General features: G+C 43.4%; 1 protein-coding gene across 3 annotated transcripts in view; it reads right to left on the bottom strand.

Moving 5' to 3' along the window:
• Window positions 1-15,538, bottom strand: part of DOK5 (docking protein 5) — a 37,592-nt gene that overhangs the window by 9,237 nt on the left and 12,817 nt on the right. The window contains exons 2-6 of one of the 3 annotated variants that reach the window (XM_071573039.1): window positions 11,856-11,963; window positions 3,473-3,587; window positions 3,252-3,392; window positions 2,367-2,517; window positions 949-1,084 (exon numbers count right to left, since the gene is read on the bottom strand). In XM_071573039.1, the coding sequence (XP_071429140.1) occupies window positions 949-1,084; window positions 2,367-2,517; window positions 3,252-3,392; window positions 3,473-3,587; window positions 11,856-11,963 (651 nt within the window). Of the gene's footprint in view, window positions 1-948; window positions 1,085-2,366; window positions 2,557-3,251; window positions 3,393-3,472; window positions 3,588-11,855; window positions 11,964-15,538 lie in introns of all 3 variants that reach the window. The other 2 variants (XM_071573037.1, XM_071573038.1) reach the window with 2 other exon arrangements.

A 15,538-nucleotide genomic window follows, 5' to 3' on the forward strand; every position in this document is an offset into this window, starting at 1 on the left:
CATGGGGAACAGAAGTGCTTATGTTTACAGTAAGAGAAAGGACAAAGTCTTGTTGCAGATTACATAAACCAATTACTGCTGCTTGGCAGAGAGAGGTTGTTTATAGCCAAGTTCTTCCCCAGTTGTCCATTCTATACATTACAGAAAGCCTGTTATCTTCAGGATAATAATTTTACTGCCAGAGTCACCCTGGGAGTCCTGGAGTGCAGAGACCAATTGGGAAATGAGATACACAAAACATTCCTTCTCTCTCTACAGGCTTCGTGAGCAAACAAAAAATTGAATTAGAAGTTAATAAGATCCTAAAACACAGTAGGTGCAAGTGCCATAAAACTGCCTTCCTTAGACATAATGCTTTTGGAGAACCTTCACTATCTTTTCTGTTAGTTTTGCATTTTCCACTTCTGTATGTCCTACCAATCGTGTGTGTAATAGAACAAGTTTTAGATACAGAAAGTTTTTGTGGAAAACAGATTTCCACTGAGAGATCAGCCACACATCTAGTCCTCCCCCATGGTTTAATCTGCATCATATGACTCTTCCCAAATCATCCTCAGAGTCAGACATCAATTAGCAAATGGAGAACTGAGCACAAGCCACACCATTTTGCAAATTGATTGATGAGAAATGCTTCCAACCAAACTCATGATGCTGACTAATCAAAGGAAACTAATGAGAATGTGCACTGACAGGAGCTTATCATCTCTGTATTAATTCACACTTAGTGAGAGCTTTGCAAACACAAAGATCAAGGTCTGGAAGTTTTCCTGTTGTTTTGATACTTGAAAGGGAATTCTAGCTATACATAATAACCTAAACTTTATAATCAAGTAGAATATAATAAGAGCAATAACCAGACTGTAAATCAAAAGTTAACATGCCACTGAAGCCACATTTTGCTGGTTGGATATTGCACTGTGGGACCCCAAGCCTGAGCAGCAGCCGTACCATGGAATTTTTCACGCTCTGCAGCAAACGCTCATGTTGTTCTGCTATGGCCAAGGCAGCCGAGTGCACCTTCTGATAGATTGCTTCCCCATCCCTGGTCTGAAAGATGAACAGTCCTTCTCCTGTGTCACACATCCTGCCAAAGCAAGAGCACAAGGGATCCAGCTGTGAGATGGAACTTCACAGTTTGTTCCGCGAACAAGCAAAACTTTCCTGTGCTGCTCTATGAGTGTCATTGCACATGCAGGGAGAAACAGACGTGGTTGAAACAGGGAACAAAGTTATTTTCAAGTCTTTGCCCTTAGTTCTTAGCAGCCCTGGTCCAACCTTACTGCTTCAGACCAAATTGGTGTTGTCCCAAACAGGGACTCAGCTCAGCACTGCTGATCTATCACAAGCTCTGGAGAGGTCATGCACCAGACCCAGATTTTTTATATTTAGACTCCATCTGGAATCTGTGCCAGGTAGGATTAATTTGTCTTCCCCCTTCAGACTTTGAACACTGCTGGTAATGAGTTTTGCAGAGTTTTATCTTCCACTTGAAACAATAAATACAAATCCTCAGTGTCCCAATTGCATTGTCCTGATGCATTATCAGCTAAATGAAAATGTATTTCTTTCCCCTCCCTAAGAGGACCAAATCCTGCATAATATGGGAGAAGGAAATTTAAATGCCTTTTCCCTGTCCAGAGAAGTTAATTGTATAATGGGTTTCTCTTTTACTGTTGTAATTCTTTAATGTGCTTATCTAACATAAAGCATCCATATCCCCTGAAAATGATTTGACAGTTTAGTTCAATAAACCAGGGCTCCAACTTCAGCCAAAGTGTTCAGCTCATGACAAGTGAGCTGCAGCAGCAATACAGAACAACATCTGGAACACAAGGAATTGCATTCAAATGGCTAATAAATCCATTTGGCAAACCAAAAACCAACCAAACAAAAAACCCAAAAGAAAGAGGAGTCCCTTCTCCTTTATTTTAGTTTGCTTTTGGGACACAACTTGGCATTCACTGCTTCCAACACCAAACCCCATTTCCCCTGGTACAGACCCCATCACTCTGTGCCCAAAAGCCCAACATTGTACAAATTCTGAATGATCTGTCAGGAATTCTGAATGATCTGTTCATCCAGTTGTCTGGCTCATAGACTGTTTAAGTTAAGAATAACTCTGTATAGTAGCACACAATGCTGTCCCACTCCTCCTCCATCCTCAGGCACGTTTATTTGGCAACTGTTTCCATTCAGCTGGGATTAAGATAGTTTTTATTCCTTTTTATTTTTTTTTTCCATTTTTTTAGGAGCAGATCCAGACTAGCCTCTGGCTGAAGATCAACACCCTTCAGAAGAGGTCCACAGCACCCCCAGCAGCCCCAGGAAAGCCAAGCACACCCAATAAGCAGAGAAGCTCCACGTACCTCCCTGCTTCAAAGGTGAACCACGAGGGGTCCCGCCCGTAGCGCCGCAGGGCACTTAATGGCCAAGAGACGAGTTTAACTCTGGGATTCTGGATGTCCCAAAGACAGATATTCTCAAATGTTATCTGCAAGGTACATTCCCCATGCACATCTAAATTAGGGGATGGCATCAAATACACATTGAATCTCTCTGGGAGAAAAACAAAAGGTTAGTCTAAAATCCCTGCCCGTTACATGTGCAAGTCATTCAAGGAATTTCCTATTTTCCAGCTCTAATAAATGATCTTATTTCCACTTAGAACAATTAATTCAGTTCCTTCCAGTACTCAATGAGCTCCATGTTTGAGGCAGTCAGAATGCTGCACTCCAACATCTGTGCATTCAGAGCCTGAGGAGAACTGCACCAGCACAAACCTGCTATTTGCAAGCAACTACTAAAATTGTGTGCAATAACAAATACCTGGCTTGTGCAGGTAATTAGGTAATTTGCATAGGAAAGTGAAGTAGCATGGCCTCAGGTTTTGCATGCAATTACTATTATTTATTTTTTGCTTTACAGTGCTGCCAGAGAGTCTCGATCACTGACATCATACAAGAAAACACACAACAAAACATAGTTCCCATCTCCAAGAGCAACCAACTTTTCTTTCTCAGACAAGTGATGCTCCAAAATAATTCTAGTTACCTTCCTTATTATCTCTGGCAGCAATTAAAAATAAAAGGCAAAAATAAACCCCTGAAACAAACAAAACCAACCCCCCCAACCAGGAAGGAGGGCTTGCAAAAGCCATTTGCTCCTATTTATTTCTAATATTCATATGTACAGTGCAAAACTTTTAAAATAATGCAATTAAAAGTTCAAAAGGTCAATATTTATGTACCTACCACTCTGCTCCCTCTCTACTCCAGATGCCAACAAGTCAGGCTCTCCAAGGCTAATGTCATTAATCCGTGTTCCAAGACACTCCATCTGCAGCACCTTGCACCACTCATCTGCCTCAAGTTCTGTATAAATGCCCAGAAAATCTGTGTGTAGGTATAAAATCATTTCTAACTTCACAATTAATGCTTGTGTGTTTACTCATGTGCATTGCCATCTCACCCACCTGACTCACAAGCAAAGGTTTTGGAGGTGTCATCACTGAAATAAATCCCCACAGCATGTTTCTTTGTGCTTTTTGGCATCCTCAGTATATTCTTCACATTATTGAGCTCTGTGATCTGAAAAAGCACAATGGAGAATTTTAATTAGGAGCTTGAAAAGAGATATATCCATTACTGACTGGGCAAGGAAGGAAGAGAATTATATCACGTTGTAAAGGAGAGAGAGAAGGTGAGACAGCTTGAACATGCCTGTGATTGCTCTTAGAGAAATGCAGCCTTGGCAGGAATCACCTCAGACATTCACCCTGAAGACCCTGGAAGATGAAGCAGCCACGTCCTGCAGGTGTGTCCTGTCTGCACATGAGCTCCAGGGTGACACCATCCCAGCAGGGCTTTAGCCAAGAGGTGCAATCAAAGCTTCCTCCGGCCTGAGAAACATTTACATGAAGGGCAGGAGAAAGACCAACCTGATGTAGCAGAAGCAAAGGCAGGTGAAGAAAATCTAAAGCATTCACCCACTTGGAGGAGCAAGTTCTAGCAGAGCTTTCATCACAGAGACCAAAGCTGTGAGAATGGTGAAAGCTGCTCTGTAAATTATCTTCTGATGGGAAGCTGGGGATTTGTTAGAATGGTCCACTCAAAACAACAAAAAAAATCAGTTTTAGTTATTAGAAAGTGGTTTAGCTTTAAAGATTCAGATTTCTGTTGCCAAACACTGACTGGAAAAACAGCTTTCATACCTTGAAAAAATCAACATGGATCTGTTACCTTGTATATAGTTTTGGTAAATACACACCACAGCTCCTTTGTACTTCTGATGGGCACTTTTCACCCTCACAAAATGCAAACAACGCTCTGAAATTTGACTGAGGAGGAATTCTTCATTATTTAAATTAACTTTAAGGTAAAGGCTACCACCCAGACAGGGAATCAGGAAGCTGTATTTAAATATTCATTCTCAGAAAACATTTCACTGATTCTTTTACACAGTAGGTGTTGGGGAGAGAGAGAAAGGGGGAGAATTTAGCAGAGCTGTGCAAACCAACAACCTTTCTCTCTCTCCAGCAGAGAACTGACAGCCAAAAATCCCACTTCCAACAAAGCCCCCTGAAAAAGCTTTTCTTATTGTGAATGGAAGGAACAAAGAGAGCATCTCATGGGCAACATCTCTCCAAACTGAAAATAAATAAGAGCTCCAATGCCAGGAAACTCCTTCTGTGGGCAGAAGGACGTAATGGAAGGAACAGCCCATGGGGGACACCCCAAACCTCCTACAGAGCTGCCAAATGTAGAAGTCAGGTTTTTACATCCTCCAGGTTGAAGATTTGGAGAAGTGTCAAAACTGAGACTTCCTAATTGCGCTTAATTTTGCACGAGGATTTTTTGCCCTTCCAGCAAATCCTGGGATGGAAGCACATCCCCCAGTGCTCACCAGACACTGACAAACTCATTGCTAAGTGTGACAAATCTGTCACAACCTATTCCCATCGTGCTCATGACATGACAGGTCAAGCACAAATTGCCAGCTGCCAAGCTCCAATGTACTTTTCCGAGATGCCAAGAAAGGATTCAGATGCAGGAGGCAACCAAGAGCCAGACCTTTCCATCCAGGACAGCAACCACCTTGACATTTTCACTGAGCATATTCACATTTCCTGCAAGGGACTGTGCCAATGAAGCTTTGTACCCACAGCCCCAAAAATCAGCACACAACGTGGTCCTACGTTTTGGAACTGAATCATTTACTTGCCTTGGAGCTTTGCTAATGGAAAGCTCCTTCCTGAAAATCAGACCCATCACACTCCTGCTGCTGGATACCCCACTGTCCCCAGTACAAGGAATCCTGAGGATGCTGTGCCAGGGCTCAGGGGGCTCAGGAAAGGTCAGGGACCAGGGAACTGCCTCTCTGTGCTGGCTCAGGAGCCAAAAGCACCTTCAGCAGTGTCAGAGGTACCAAGTGACCCCCATCATCTCTGGGCTGGGGGAAAACTAAGGTTTTCTCCAGCACCAGACACAGATGGACAAAGTCTGGCACTCTGGGGCTCACTCTGAGGTCAGTGGCACAAGAGTTGCTTGAATCCAGCTTGCCTATCTTCTGCCTGGGCACAACCTTGTGGCACCTGAGTCTGGGCAAACAACATTCAACAAGCACCTGCCCTCTCTTCCTTCTGGGGCTGAAGGTGCCTTGACCTTTGAGAGAGCCAGAGATACTCTCCATGTTGGTAACAGCCAGAGGCCAGTCTGGACCAGTTTTAGCCAAGAAGCAATTTCTGCTGCCAAGGCTTAACATGCCACCTGCACCCTTGCGGGAGATGCCTCCTAAAGATCATGACATTTGACCTGCTGTGTCACCCAGCAAGGGGGTTCAAAACACCCTCCTTCTCCCAGATGACTAAACAGCCTCCCTGTTGCTCACCCTTGAGCAACAGATGGTTCCAATTGTCTGGCACATTCACACGGAGGAAGTGACAGGCTGCAAACACCCCCTCAGCAGCTCTTGGAAAGGAGTCAGGAGCAGGCACCAAACACCTGCAAGTATCTCAGGCTCAAGTTTTCTTTTTTTTTTTAATTTTCTTTTTTTTTTTGCATTTAAAAATAACTCTCCTCCTGCCAGGCTCTTTCAAAACAAGTGTTTTCATGATTAGCTTAATTCAAGTGGGTTTTATTTATCAAAGATTAGCAAATAATGTACATTTATCAATTTCAATCTAAAATGGTGCCTAAACCACAAATATCAGACCTAAGACAGTGTTAACAGAGAAATCACAAGAAGAATGGTATTTTCTAAGGGGTTAAATAGCTCCCTTGGCATAATTGTCCCCTTCCCTTTACTTTCAAGCCTCATTTACATTAGGATGAGAATCCATGTAACTGAAATACATTTCCTTAAATTAAAAACTCAAATACTTGCAGAGCTGCATGGTAAGAAAGATCAGAACAGGAACAAGGATTCATCATTCATTCCCAGCTGACAGAACAAGCAGACAGAGCTTCACCATGACAGATACACTCAGCCAAAAATCCTTCCATCCCTCCCATTCCCTTCAAAAACACGCAAAACACACAGTTTACTGAAAATGATCTTCAGCATGGTTTGAATTAGTGCATAATTCTCAAATATGGGCAGCCTTTCAGAACACAACAGAGTATATTTACTGCCTGCACAACTGCCACACTCAATGGTTCTCACACTCTTGGTTCTCTCTTGGCTTACTGAAAATTGCACCCTTCCACTTGCCCAGGTTGCTTCAAGCCCTGTCCAACCTGGCCTTGGACACTTCCAGGGATGGGGCAGCCACAGCTTCTGTGTCCAACCTGTGCCAGGGCCTCACACCCTCACAGGGAAGGATTTCTCCCTAATCTCTAATCTAACCCTACTCTCTGGCAGTTTGAAGCTGTTCCCTTGTCCTGTCACTCCAGGCCTTTGGAAATGGTCTCTCTCCATCTTTCCTGTAGCCCCTTCAGACACTGGAAGGCCACAATTCAGTCATCCTAAAGCCTTCTCTTCTCCAGGCTGGAAAATCCCAGGTCCCTCATCCTTTCCTCCTAGCAGAGCTGCTCCATCCCTCTGATCATCCTGGTGCCTCCTCTGGACTGGCTCCAGCAGTGCCATGTCCTTTTGTTGGGACCCCAGAGCTGGAGGTAGCTCTGCAGGTGGGGTCTCACCTGAGCAGAGGCACAGAACCACATATTTTTTTAATTAATTAATTGATTGCTTGATTGAAATAAATAAATAAATACATTAATCAATCAATCTCCAGGCATACCCACATCTACCTTTTTCCCATGGGAGAGCACATCTCAGCTGGGAGTTTTCTCTTGCTCACATACGGAATGGCACACACTGACCATAACCCCAGCACTGACTTGGAAGTGAAAGAAAACTCAAAGAAATGAAAGGCAGGAACAACCAGCCCATTTAGAGATTCAGTTTTTACCATCACCCTCAGAGGCTCAAGGTTTATCTTTCCTGTGGAAGGACACGAACCTGCCCCTGAGAACTGGCATGAGCCTCATGGCATTAGACTGAAGATACCAAAACATCCTGACAAGTTACCTTAATTCTTTTAAAGCCTTGAACATGACACTTCATTCACAGCTAAGCTATATATTCATTAAAATAAATGTTTAACAGCTAGTTATTAGCAGAGTGGTCAAACTTGAAACATTTAATTTGCTACCGATACAGTTTTGCCTGGAAAACAATTACAAATTACACAATTCTATTTTCCAAACGGATTATTCCACAACTAGACAGAAAGACTGTTTAAATTACTTCTGCTGTTTCAAGGCAAGATTAATACAACTGGATTAAAACTTAGACCTCCTCGAGGAAGTGGTGTATTCCTGTCAGCACTATGCAATTAGGTGGGTTTGTGTTGGAATATTAAGGATTCTTCTGGCACGTTGCAAAGTCAGAAAAGTAACTTGGAGAAATCAGAATGTCTTCCTTCCTCCAGTATTATTTTGTTAAAGCATATGGCAATTTGTGGTTGCTTGTTTACATTTAACAAGTGAGAACTAGACAGTTACCTGAAAGGCAAACTCTCTGCATAGATTTTATAGCCTGGATTTTAATTATTTGCTCTCCCTTGTGGGACCAAATGAATTAAGTGGGCAATTTGCTTTGTGTATGCAAATTCCCAGTTCACCCCGTAAGCTACAGATGACTGTTCTCAGACAACCTGTATTTTAGGACACTGTAACCTTTCCACTTTAAAAAAAAAACCAGAACAAAATTAGAAAGTATTTAAAGGTCAATATTATATCCAAAAAAAGGTACTTATTTTTGTTTCTGTTTTAACTCTTCAGTGGTGAGGATGGCCCAGATCAGGCCCTGCTGCAGGGCTGCAGACAAGGATACTTCCATCATGCATTCAAATGCAGACAAATTGGACTTCCCAAAATACCCCTGAGACACCTCAGGAACACTCCTGACTTCACGTGAATAAAGGAGAGACTTTGATGGATCAAGGTGCCAAGGAGATGCTGTATGACCTCAGCCCACTGACTGGTACCCCCACGGTGCCCCCAGCCCCAGTGCTCGGCTCAGCCTCTTCCCACTGAGAAATCAAAGGAACATTTGCACTTTAATCTATCACAGAAAAAAAAGGGGAAAAAAAAGCAACAGGATGAAACACTTCAGTGAAGGAGGCAGGTGCCACTGAAAAATTAGCTCCATTCATCATTTTTCTTTTCCTACTCTTTGCGGTTTTATGATGGATTAAACGTCTCCTGAGATCGATGGGGTGAGCGGGGGCTCCTCAGTTTTCCAGATCTGATGCTGCTTTCAACAGCATTTGAGAATCCCTCCAGAGTCCAGGCAGGAAATTAATGGTCATATTCCTGAAACACTGGTAGTCTGCTGGTGAGCTTTTCCTCCTACAGAATCACCTCTCAGACCGAACCACACTCACCCTCAGGTTCATTAGCACCAGCTTATGGCACAGTGACACCTGACACGTGAACAGGACAGGCTGGGCTCCTATTGGCAGGATTAACTTCCTTGTCAGAGACAGTGAAAGCAGCCACTGGCCAGCAGGGACAGAATTAGAGTTGCCACAGTAAAGCTGTGACATGGAGCTGTTGTTACAGCAGCTGTTCCTGCTGACCAAAGTGTACCAAACCAGCAGGGACTGTCCCACACCTCTAGGTGATGTCTCGATACCACCAAAAGTGGGTGACAAGTAGTGACAGTGCAAGGCTCTGTCATATTCATTATTTGTTGTGGGTTTTATTAATAATTAACTATGGTTTTCATAAGAATCAGCTCATCCACAGAGTGGTACAGAGCAGCAGTGACATGTTCACTTTTTTCAACAGCTCATATTTAATACTGTTAGAAGCTGCATCATTCACCACCTTAGAATTTCACACATTTACAAGGGTTATTTCAAAAAGAAACTAATTTTTATCCACCTCTGCTCTTTGTAAGTGAACGCATTTTGCCCAGAAAACACTGTTTAATATTCATTAGGTTCCTCTCAGTGAGGTTTGTTAAAAATAAACAAGGACCTGTCAACTTGGAGAGCTGGTGACTACAACCAGAAAACAGCTCCCCATCCCAGGGGACAAACAGGGACACTGCAGAGCCCCAGTGGCAATGGCAGCACTGCAGAAGGGACCCCCCACTGCCCTGGGCAACCTCATTTAACCCTCCCCACTGGGCATCACTCCAGTGCAGCAAAGAGGGGCGATAAACGTGGAGAACAAATGCCAGTGGCAACATTGTCAGGGCAGAGATCACTGCCCAGCCTCTCAGCAAGCACATCCACAGCATCCAGGCTGGCACAGTGCTGGGAAGGGAGATCCCTCTGGTTTACACAGAAGGATTACAGGCTCCTCTGGGAGAAAGAAACCTCAGCAATTACCCCACCATTTGGGGCCTGAAGCAGAGAGGTTCAGGGGAAGAGAGGGAGAGATTGGAGCTGGAGTTCAGCAGGTCCCAGGCACCAACCAAACATATAAGCTCAGACTCATCACCTGGATTGTCCTCAGCTTTAGACTCAGAGCTCAGTTGCCCCAGCTGAGCCTCAAGAGGACATTTAGGATATAATCTATCAGTTCCTCCCTGGAAGCAGTACTGTCAGGAAACCACACTGCACTCTAAAGTGTTTTACTCCTCTGAAAGGCAAACATTTCTCTGCCCACTTCCCCTCAAGACACATGGGCTTAGACCTTCCTTCTGCCCAGAGAAGCTGTGGCTGCCCCATCCTTGAAGTGTCCAAGGCCAGGCTGGATGGCACTTGGAGCAACCTGTGACAGTGGAAGGTGTTCCTGTTCAGGGCAGGGGATGGGACTGGATGAGCTTGAGATCCCTTCCAACCCAAACTATTCTATGAGTCTACAAGTGGCAAAATTCTGACAAAAAAACAGACAAAATACATGTGTAAGGTGTCCTACTGCTCTGACAATGTCTCTTGAGACTTCAGCCAAGACTAGGGTTTGCTGTAATATCTGTAACTATTAAATCACAGCTCTGATTACACACAGTTTCAGCTTTCAGAAGCAGAAAACATGATCTGTGCAGCCACTAAAGCAAAGAGTTGATTCCCAGTGACTGATGGTGGAGTTTGACCATCGTTTACTCCTGTCAAATAAGCTATTAGAGAAACCAAGAAATTAAATTTATGAAAGTAATACTTTAAAATTAAGAAACTGTTACATCTAGACTAAGCTTGACTTAAAGCTGAAAATCCCTCCAAGGTAGTGAGACTTGCCATGATGCTTTATAGTGTGCAGACCCAGACTGCTGATGGGTTATATTTGTGCAAATATGGGCTAACCTATAGAACTTCTTGAAAGAAGAGAACAAAGTGCAGCCTCTTTTAGATTCCTCTGGGATTTCATATCTGTTGCCCAGTGGGAACTCCAAGTTAGCAGTGTGTGCTGCTAAAATGTTGCATTAATACAAAGGAAGAAACACAGATTTGCAGCACTAACTGGGAGAGTCACACTAAGGGAAATGCAGGATTTCACACAAAGCTGGCAACTGTCTCCCACATAACAAATGAAACAAATGCACTACTCATTGCTTCTCAAAGTTGCTTAATATAACTTTGAATGAACTATTTCTGGGCCTGACTTATTAGAAACAGCCACAGGTTTTATGACCAATCAACTACAGAATCCATGGCATGTGGACAGACAAGTCTGAAGTCAGGGTCAGTGTTCCCTCAAGATCTCCTAAATGTGTGTCAAAGTGAGTAAGTGCAGATCACCCTCAAGCTGAGCTCGCACATAATTCCTCATCTTCCAGTACATCAAACTGTTGCCACCAATGATTATACATTAAAAGGTTTCTTATTCTCATCTCCATGCCCAGGAGAATTACACTTGTAAATTCACAGGTGAATGTGAACTATGAGAGATGCACAAAATTCTGGAGAAGTGACTGGAGGGAAAAACTTCATTCTTTTAACGCTGATGAATTTAACAAAGGTTTTCACATCATTATTGCAAGAAAAATGTGCACATTGTCCTTGTCTGCAGCTGGTACTGTCTTCCCACAGATGCAAAATCCTACTAAAATGGGAACCTCCAAGTGCCCAGCTTTTTGAATTCACATGTTTCCTTGGATGGTTGTTACTATCCATATGAAGAGCAGCAGCCACTGCAAAGTATTTCAGACCTGAGTTTCAAGGGCTGAGGAGAGGAAAGGGCAGCTGCTTTAAAAATAAAGTTATTTTCCACTTGCTTAGCAAGATGCTTGCTCCAAAGCAGAAAATAGAACACTCCCTCTGCCTCTACTTCACTGAGTGAAAGGACATATGAATGGATTTTAAAAGTTCCAATTTTCAGGCCAACTAATACATGTAAACTTTAGATTTTATTCTTGATATTACAATAAATAACGAAAGTTTGAGAACCAATCTTGTGTCTTACCTTGTGGTAGCATCTGAAGTAAGCAGCTCGTTCATCTGAGAACTTCTCCAGCCTCTTTGGTCCTTTGCTTGAAGCTTTTTTGAATACTAACCAGCATCTCTGGTAAATCTGGAAACACAGGAGAGTAAACTTGGCATCTTCAGTGGCCTGACTATCACCAATATTCACATAGAAGTTAAACTCATAAATCAGCTGTTGCTCTGGAGCTACAATTAATGACTCTCAACAGTTTAGAGAAAACACAAAACTAAGCTAAGGGTTAGTTACATCCTATTTCTTTGGAATTAAAATACAACCAGAATTTCTTAGGAAGGTGCTTGGGAGGAAGAGCTGTGATTATGCCTGCAAATGAATGCAGGGTTTTCTAGGAAACAGTGACACATTTTTCCCTGTGGATTTGTTCCTGCTTTTTGTCTTGCATGCTTAAGGCAGATGTGAAGAAAGCTTGAGCAGACAGTAAGGAATGGACCTTCCACTGCACAGGCATGAGAGGTGACACTCCACGTGTATATTCCATGGATAAGGGGAACTGAGGATACATAAGGGAGAAGGAACTGAATTGCTGGCAATGAAGAAGGCACATCAATTCACTGCAGAACTTAGGACCATTCTGACAACTGGAATTTTGCTCCAGGGTCTGGCTGAATTTAAATCCAAGTCATTTGGGACAGACAGCCTGACTGTGCAGAGTGGTTGAAAAATCACCTTTCCATCTACAGCATTAAGACACTTCTCTCTCCACCTTCTGTCACCATTTCTTGCAATTCTTTAACTGTAGGGCACTTTCTCCCATCCCCTTACGTTGAAACCACAGTGCAGAAGGGAAGAATTACAAGCCTTGCCAACTGTTCACAGCCCACACTTAATCAGTAATTCCAAACTAACACCTGGTAAGTCAGAAATAAATCAAAACTGCCACCAAAAATCAGTGTGATTTCAAAGAAAATAATCAGACCAGCCATTAACAAGTAGTTCACAGCACAAATTCACTGCAGGGGGAAGTGGTGAGACCCCTGAACACACCTCCCCAATTGGGCAGCATCTCCCCAGGAGTGCTGAAAGCCCTTCAGTGCAGTCAATGCACAGAAGAGACGATGCTGTGCCCTAGACAGGAGCTCATCACGACCCTGTTAGGAGCTACAAATCAGGTCCTTGATGCCACCACGGTCTAGCACGTGCCTCAAACTTGTCAGTGTTTCTTCAAGTTGAAGACAGCACCTGGGCTGTTTGTGTTGCTACAGCTGTTTTGACAGCAGCAACAAGAACCAGCCCCAAATGCTCTTTAGGTGCCTCTTCCATCATGAATGCTGAGCTCATTTATCCCTCAAATCAACATTTTCACTACTACTCCATGAATAGGAATTAGTTGAAAGCACCGCTGTAATTACTTCCACTGCAAACACTGGGGCTGACAGTGATTAGATAATCCAAACAGCAACTGGGGATCTGATGTGCTGAGAGACAACAGTAATAGCTGTCATTTACAGAACACCTAAAACTTACCAAGTTTTCCCCATGAGAGATCCTCAGAAAGTCTAACTCAGGATTGAATTCAAGTATCAAAAATTAGCATCTACTCTCCATGGTCTCTCCTGAAAATTCCAGCTCCTCACAGAGCGGGTACTAGAAAAACTCCAGGTAAATAATGTGACTCTTTATGAAGTGCATCACCCCAAACCCAGAGAGGTGATCCAATATCCATGTCCAAGGTCACGTCAAGACAGTTCTATTTTGGGCTCCAAAGATCATCTGCTATAAATCATTACCACAACTGAAGTCAAAGAAGTGACTTCAAAGGAATGATGCGATCCAAGTATCTGGATTCCTGCCCCTCATTCCCATGTTCCTTCTGGTGCTGGAAAGACACTGTGCAGCAAAGGGGCTACTGAGCTCAGCTGGAACTGGTTAGCTTGGAGCCATGGCATGGGTTGGGTTGGAAGGGACCTTAAAGACCACCCAGTTCCACCCCCTGCCACGGGCAGGGACACCTTCCACTAGCCCAGGTTGATCAGAGCCCCATCCAGCCTGGCCTTGGACACTTCCAGGGCTGGCATCTGGCTGAGTAAAGTGGAAACATTTCTTCTGATTTTCTGAGCCTTATAATTCAGTTGGGATTTGGGAATATTCTCATGCAGACAGGGAAACTGAAACCAGAGTCTTGCTGTCCTACATTATGATGCAAACCCTGGAGTGTCCTGGAGACAGGGCTGGAGAGGGAGACCTGTCAGTCCCCACCACCTCCCAGCTGAGCAGAAGAGCAAAATCACCAAGAGCTGGATTTCCAAGTGCCTAAAATGTCCTTCTTTATACATGAAGCACAAGTTGTTCCACACAAAACATTTGACTTTAGAAACTAAAATCTGCATTTCAGTCCAAAGCAAGTTTACGTCACCCCTCAATGCTTTTATTCAGGAACTGATCTAAAAAAGCATCTGGAAATAGCCAAATTTTTAGAAATTGGATCAGAGCCAAACAATCCCTTATTTGTTTGTTATTTAAGAGGGATCCAGAGGTCAGAAACAGCAGCACAAAGTCTCATCTGGCAAATTCCTCCTCCGTGAACAAGTGAACCTTTAGGGAAAGCTGCCTTGTTTTATTCAAGTGTTGTGTTTTTCTGCACTTTGCCCCAAAACAAAGAATTCCAATGAGCTGCATTTACAAGGACAGTGAACTTGCTGTCAAATAAACACAAACTCTGCTTTTTTAAAAGCAGTAGCTACAAGTTCTCTCATGCAGCTTGGGAGGCTTTCCAGAAACCCTGGGCTATTGCCAGGAACTCATTTGTGACTCTGATAAACTCTAGAAAGAGATAATCCAGTAAAAGCACAGCACAAGAGCTCAAGTGACTTCACAGTCTCTTCTGAACTTGGGCTTTTTCTTTTCTGTAGGGAAAAAACGCTGCCACTTTAGGCAAGGCTGGTGGGAAGCTCACACACTGAAGGACCTCAGCTGCACATGGACAATTAGTTGAGCATTTTGTTGGACTTCCAGGGAGTCTCCAGTGGGCTGGAGCTCCAGGTACAAGGTCCTTCCAACAGGGAGTTGTTCACACAGGCAATCAGCCAGCAACTGCCAAGGGTCTGGATCTTAATTCTTCTATTTAAAAAAATGCCATAATATCTCACTTCTGAGTCAAAAGGTTGGTAGGAGTCCTGAAACAGAATTTGTAGTTCAAAGGAAACATGAGGAGACTGGATCTAGAATTTTGCTGTGCCTGTAGAAAAATGAACCAGTGCCAACAAAGGCAGATTGCAGCTCATGTATTAAATTCTATTCCCTCCTCAGACATGTCTGAAGCAGATTTCCATCAGGAAGCTGCTTCCTCAGGAAAAGCTGCAGGACACTTTCTAGTAAACAGCTCTGGGCATCAACAGGTTTGATGCTGAATGAGACTGTGTGAAGACCCCACAATCTTTCCAGGAGTTCCCAAACTAGAACTGCTTAATCTGAATCTGTTTTCCCCATAAATTATGACTTGCCTCTACTTTTTCAGCCCAGCTTTGCCCCACACCCACTTCATCCCCGTACTGACAGCAGCATTAAGCTCTATTTAATTCTGAAAAACCACGATGTAAGTCTAAAATGAAAAATATTACAAACAGGTAGATCACTAGGAAGAATCACAAACCTAACTTGTCCTGTGTTCAGCAGGACTTAAACAATGCATGTGGACTGCACCACTG

The sequence above is a fragment of the Pithys albifrons genome, chromosome 18 (assembly GCF_047495875.1).
Source record: "Pithys albifrons albifrons isolate INPA30051 chromosome 18, PitAlb_v1, whole genome shotgun sequence".
NCBI classification, from domain to species: Eukaryota; Metazoa; Chordata; class Aves; order Passeriformes; family Thamnophilidae; genus Pithys; species Pithys albifrons.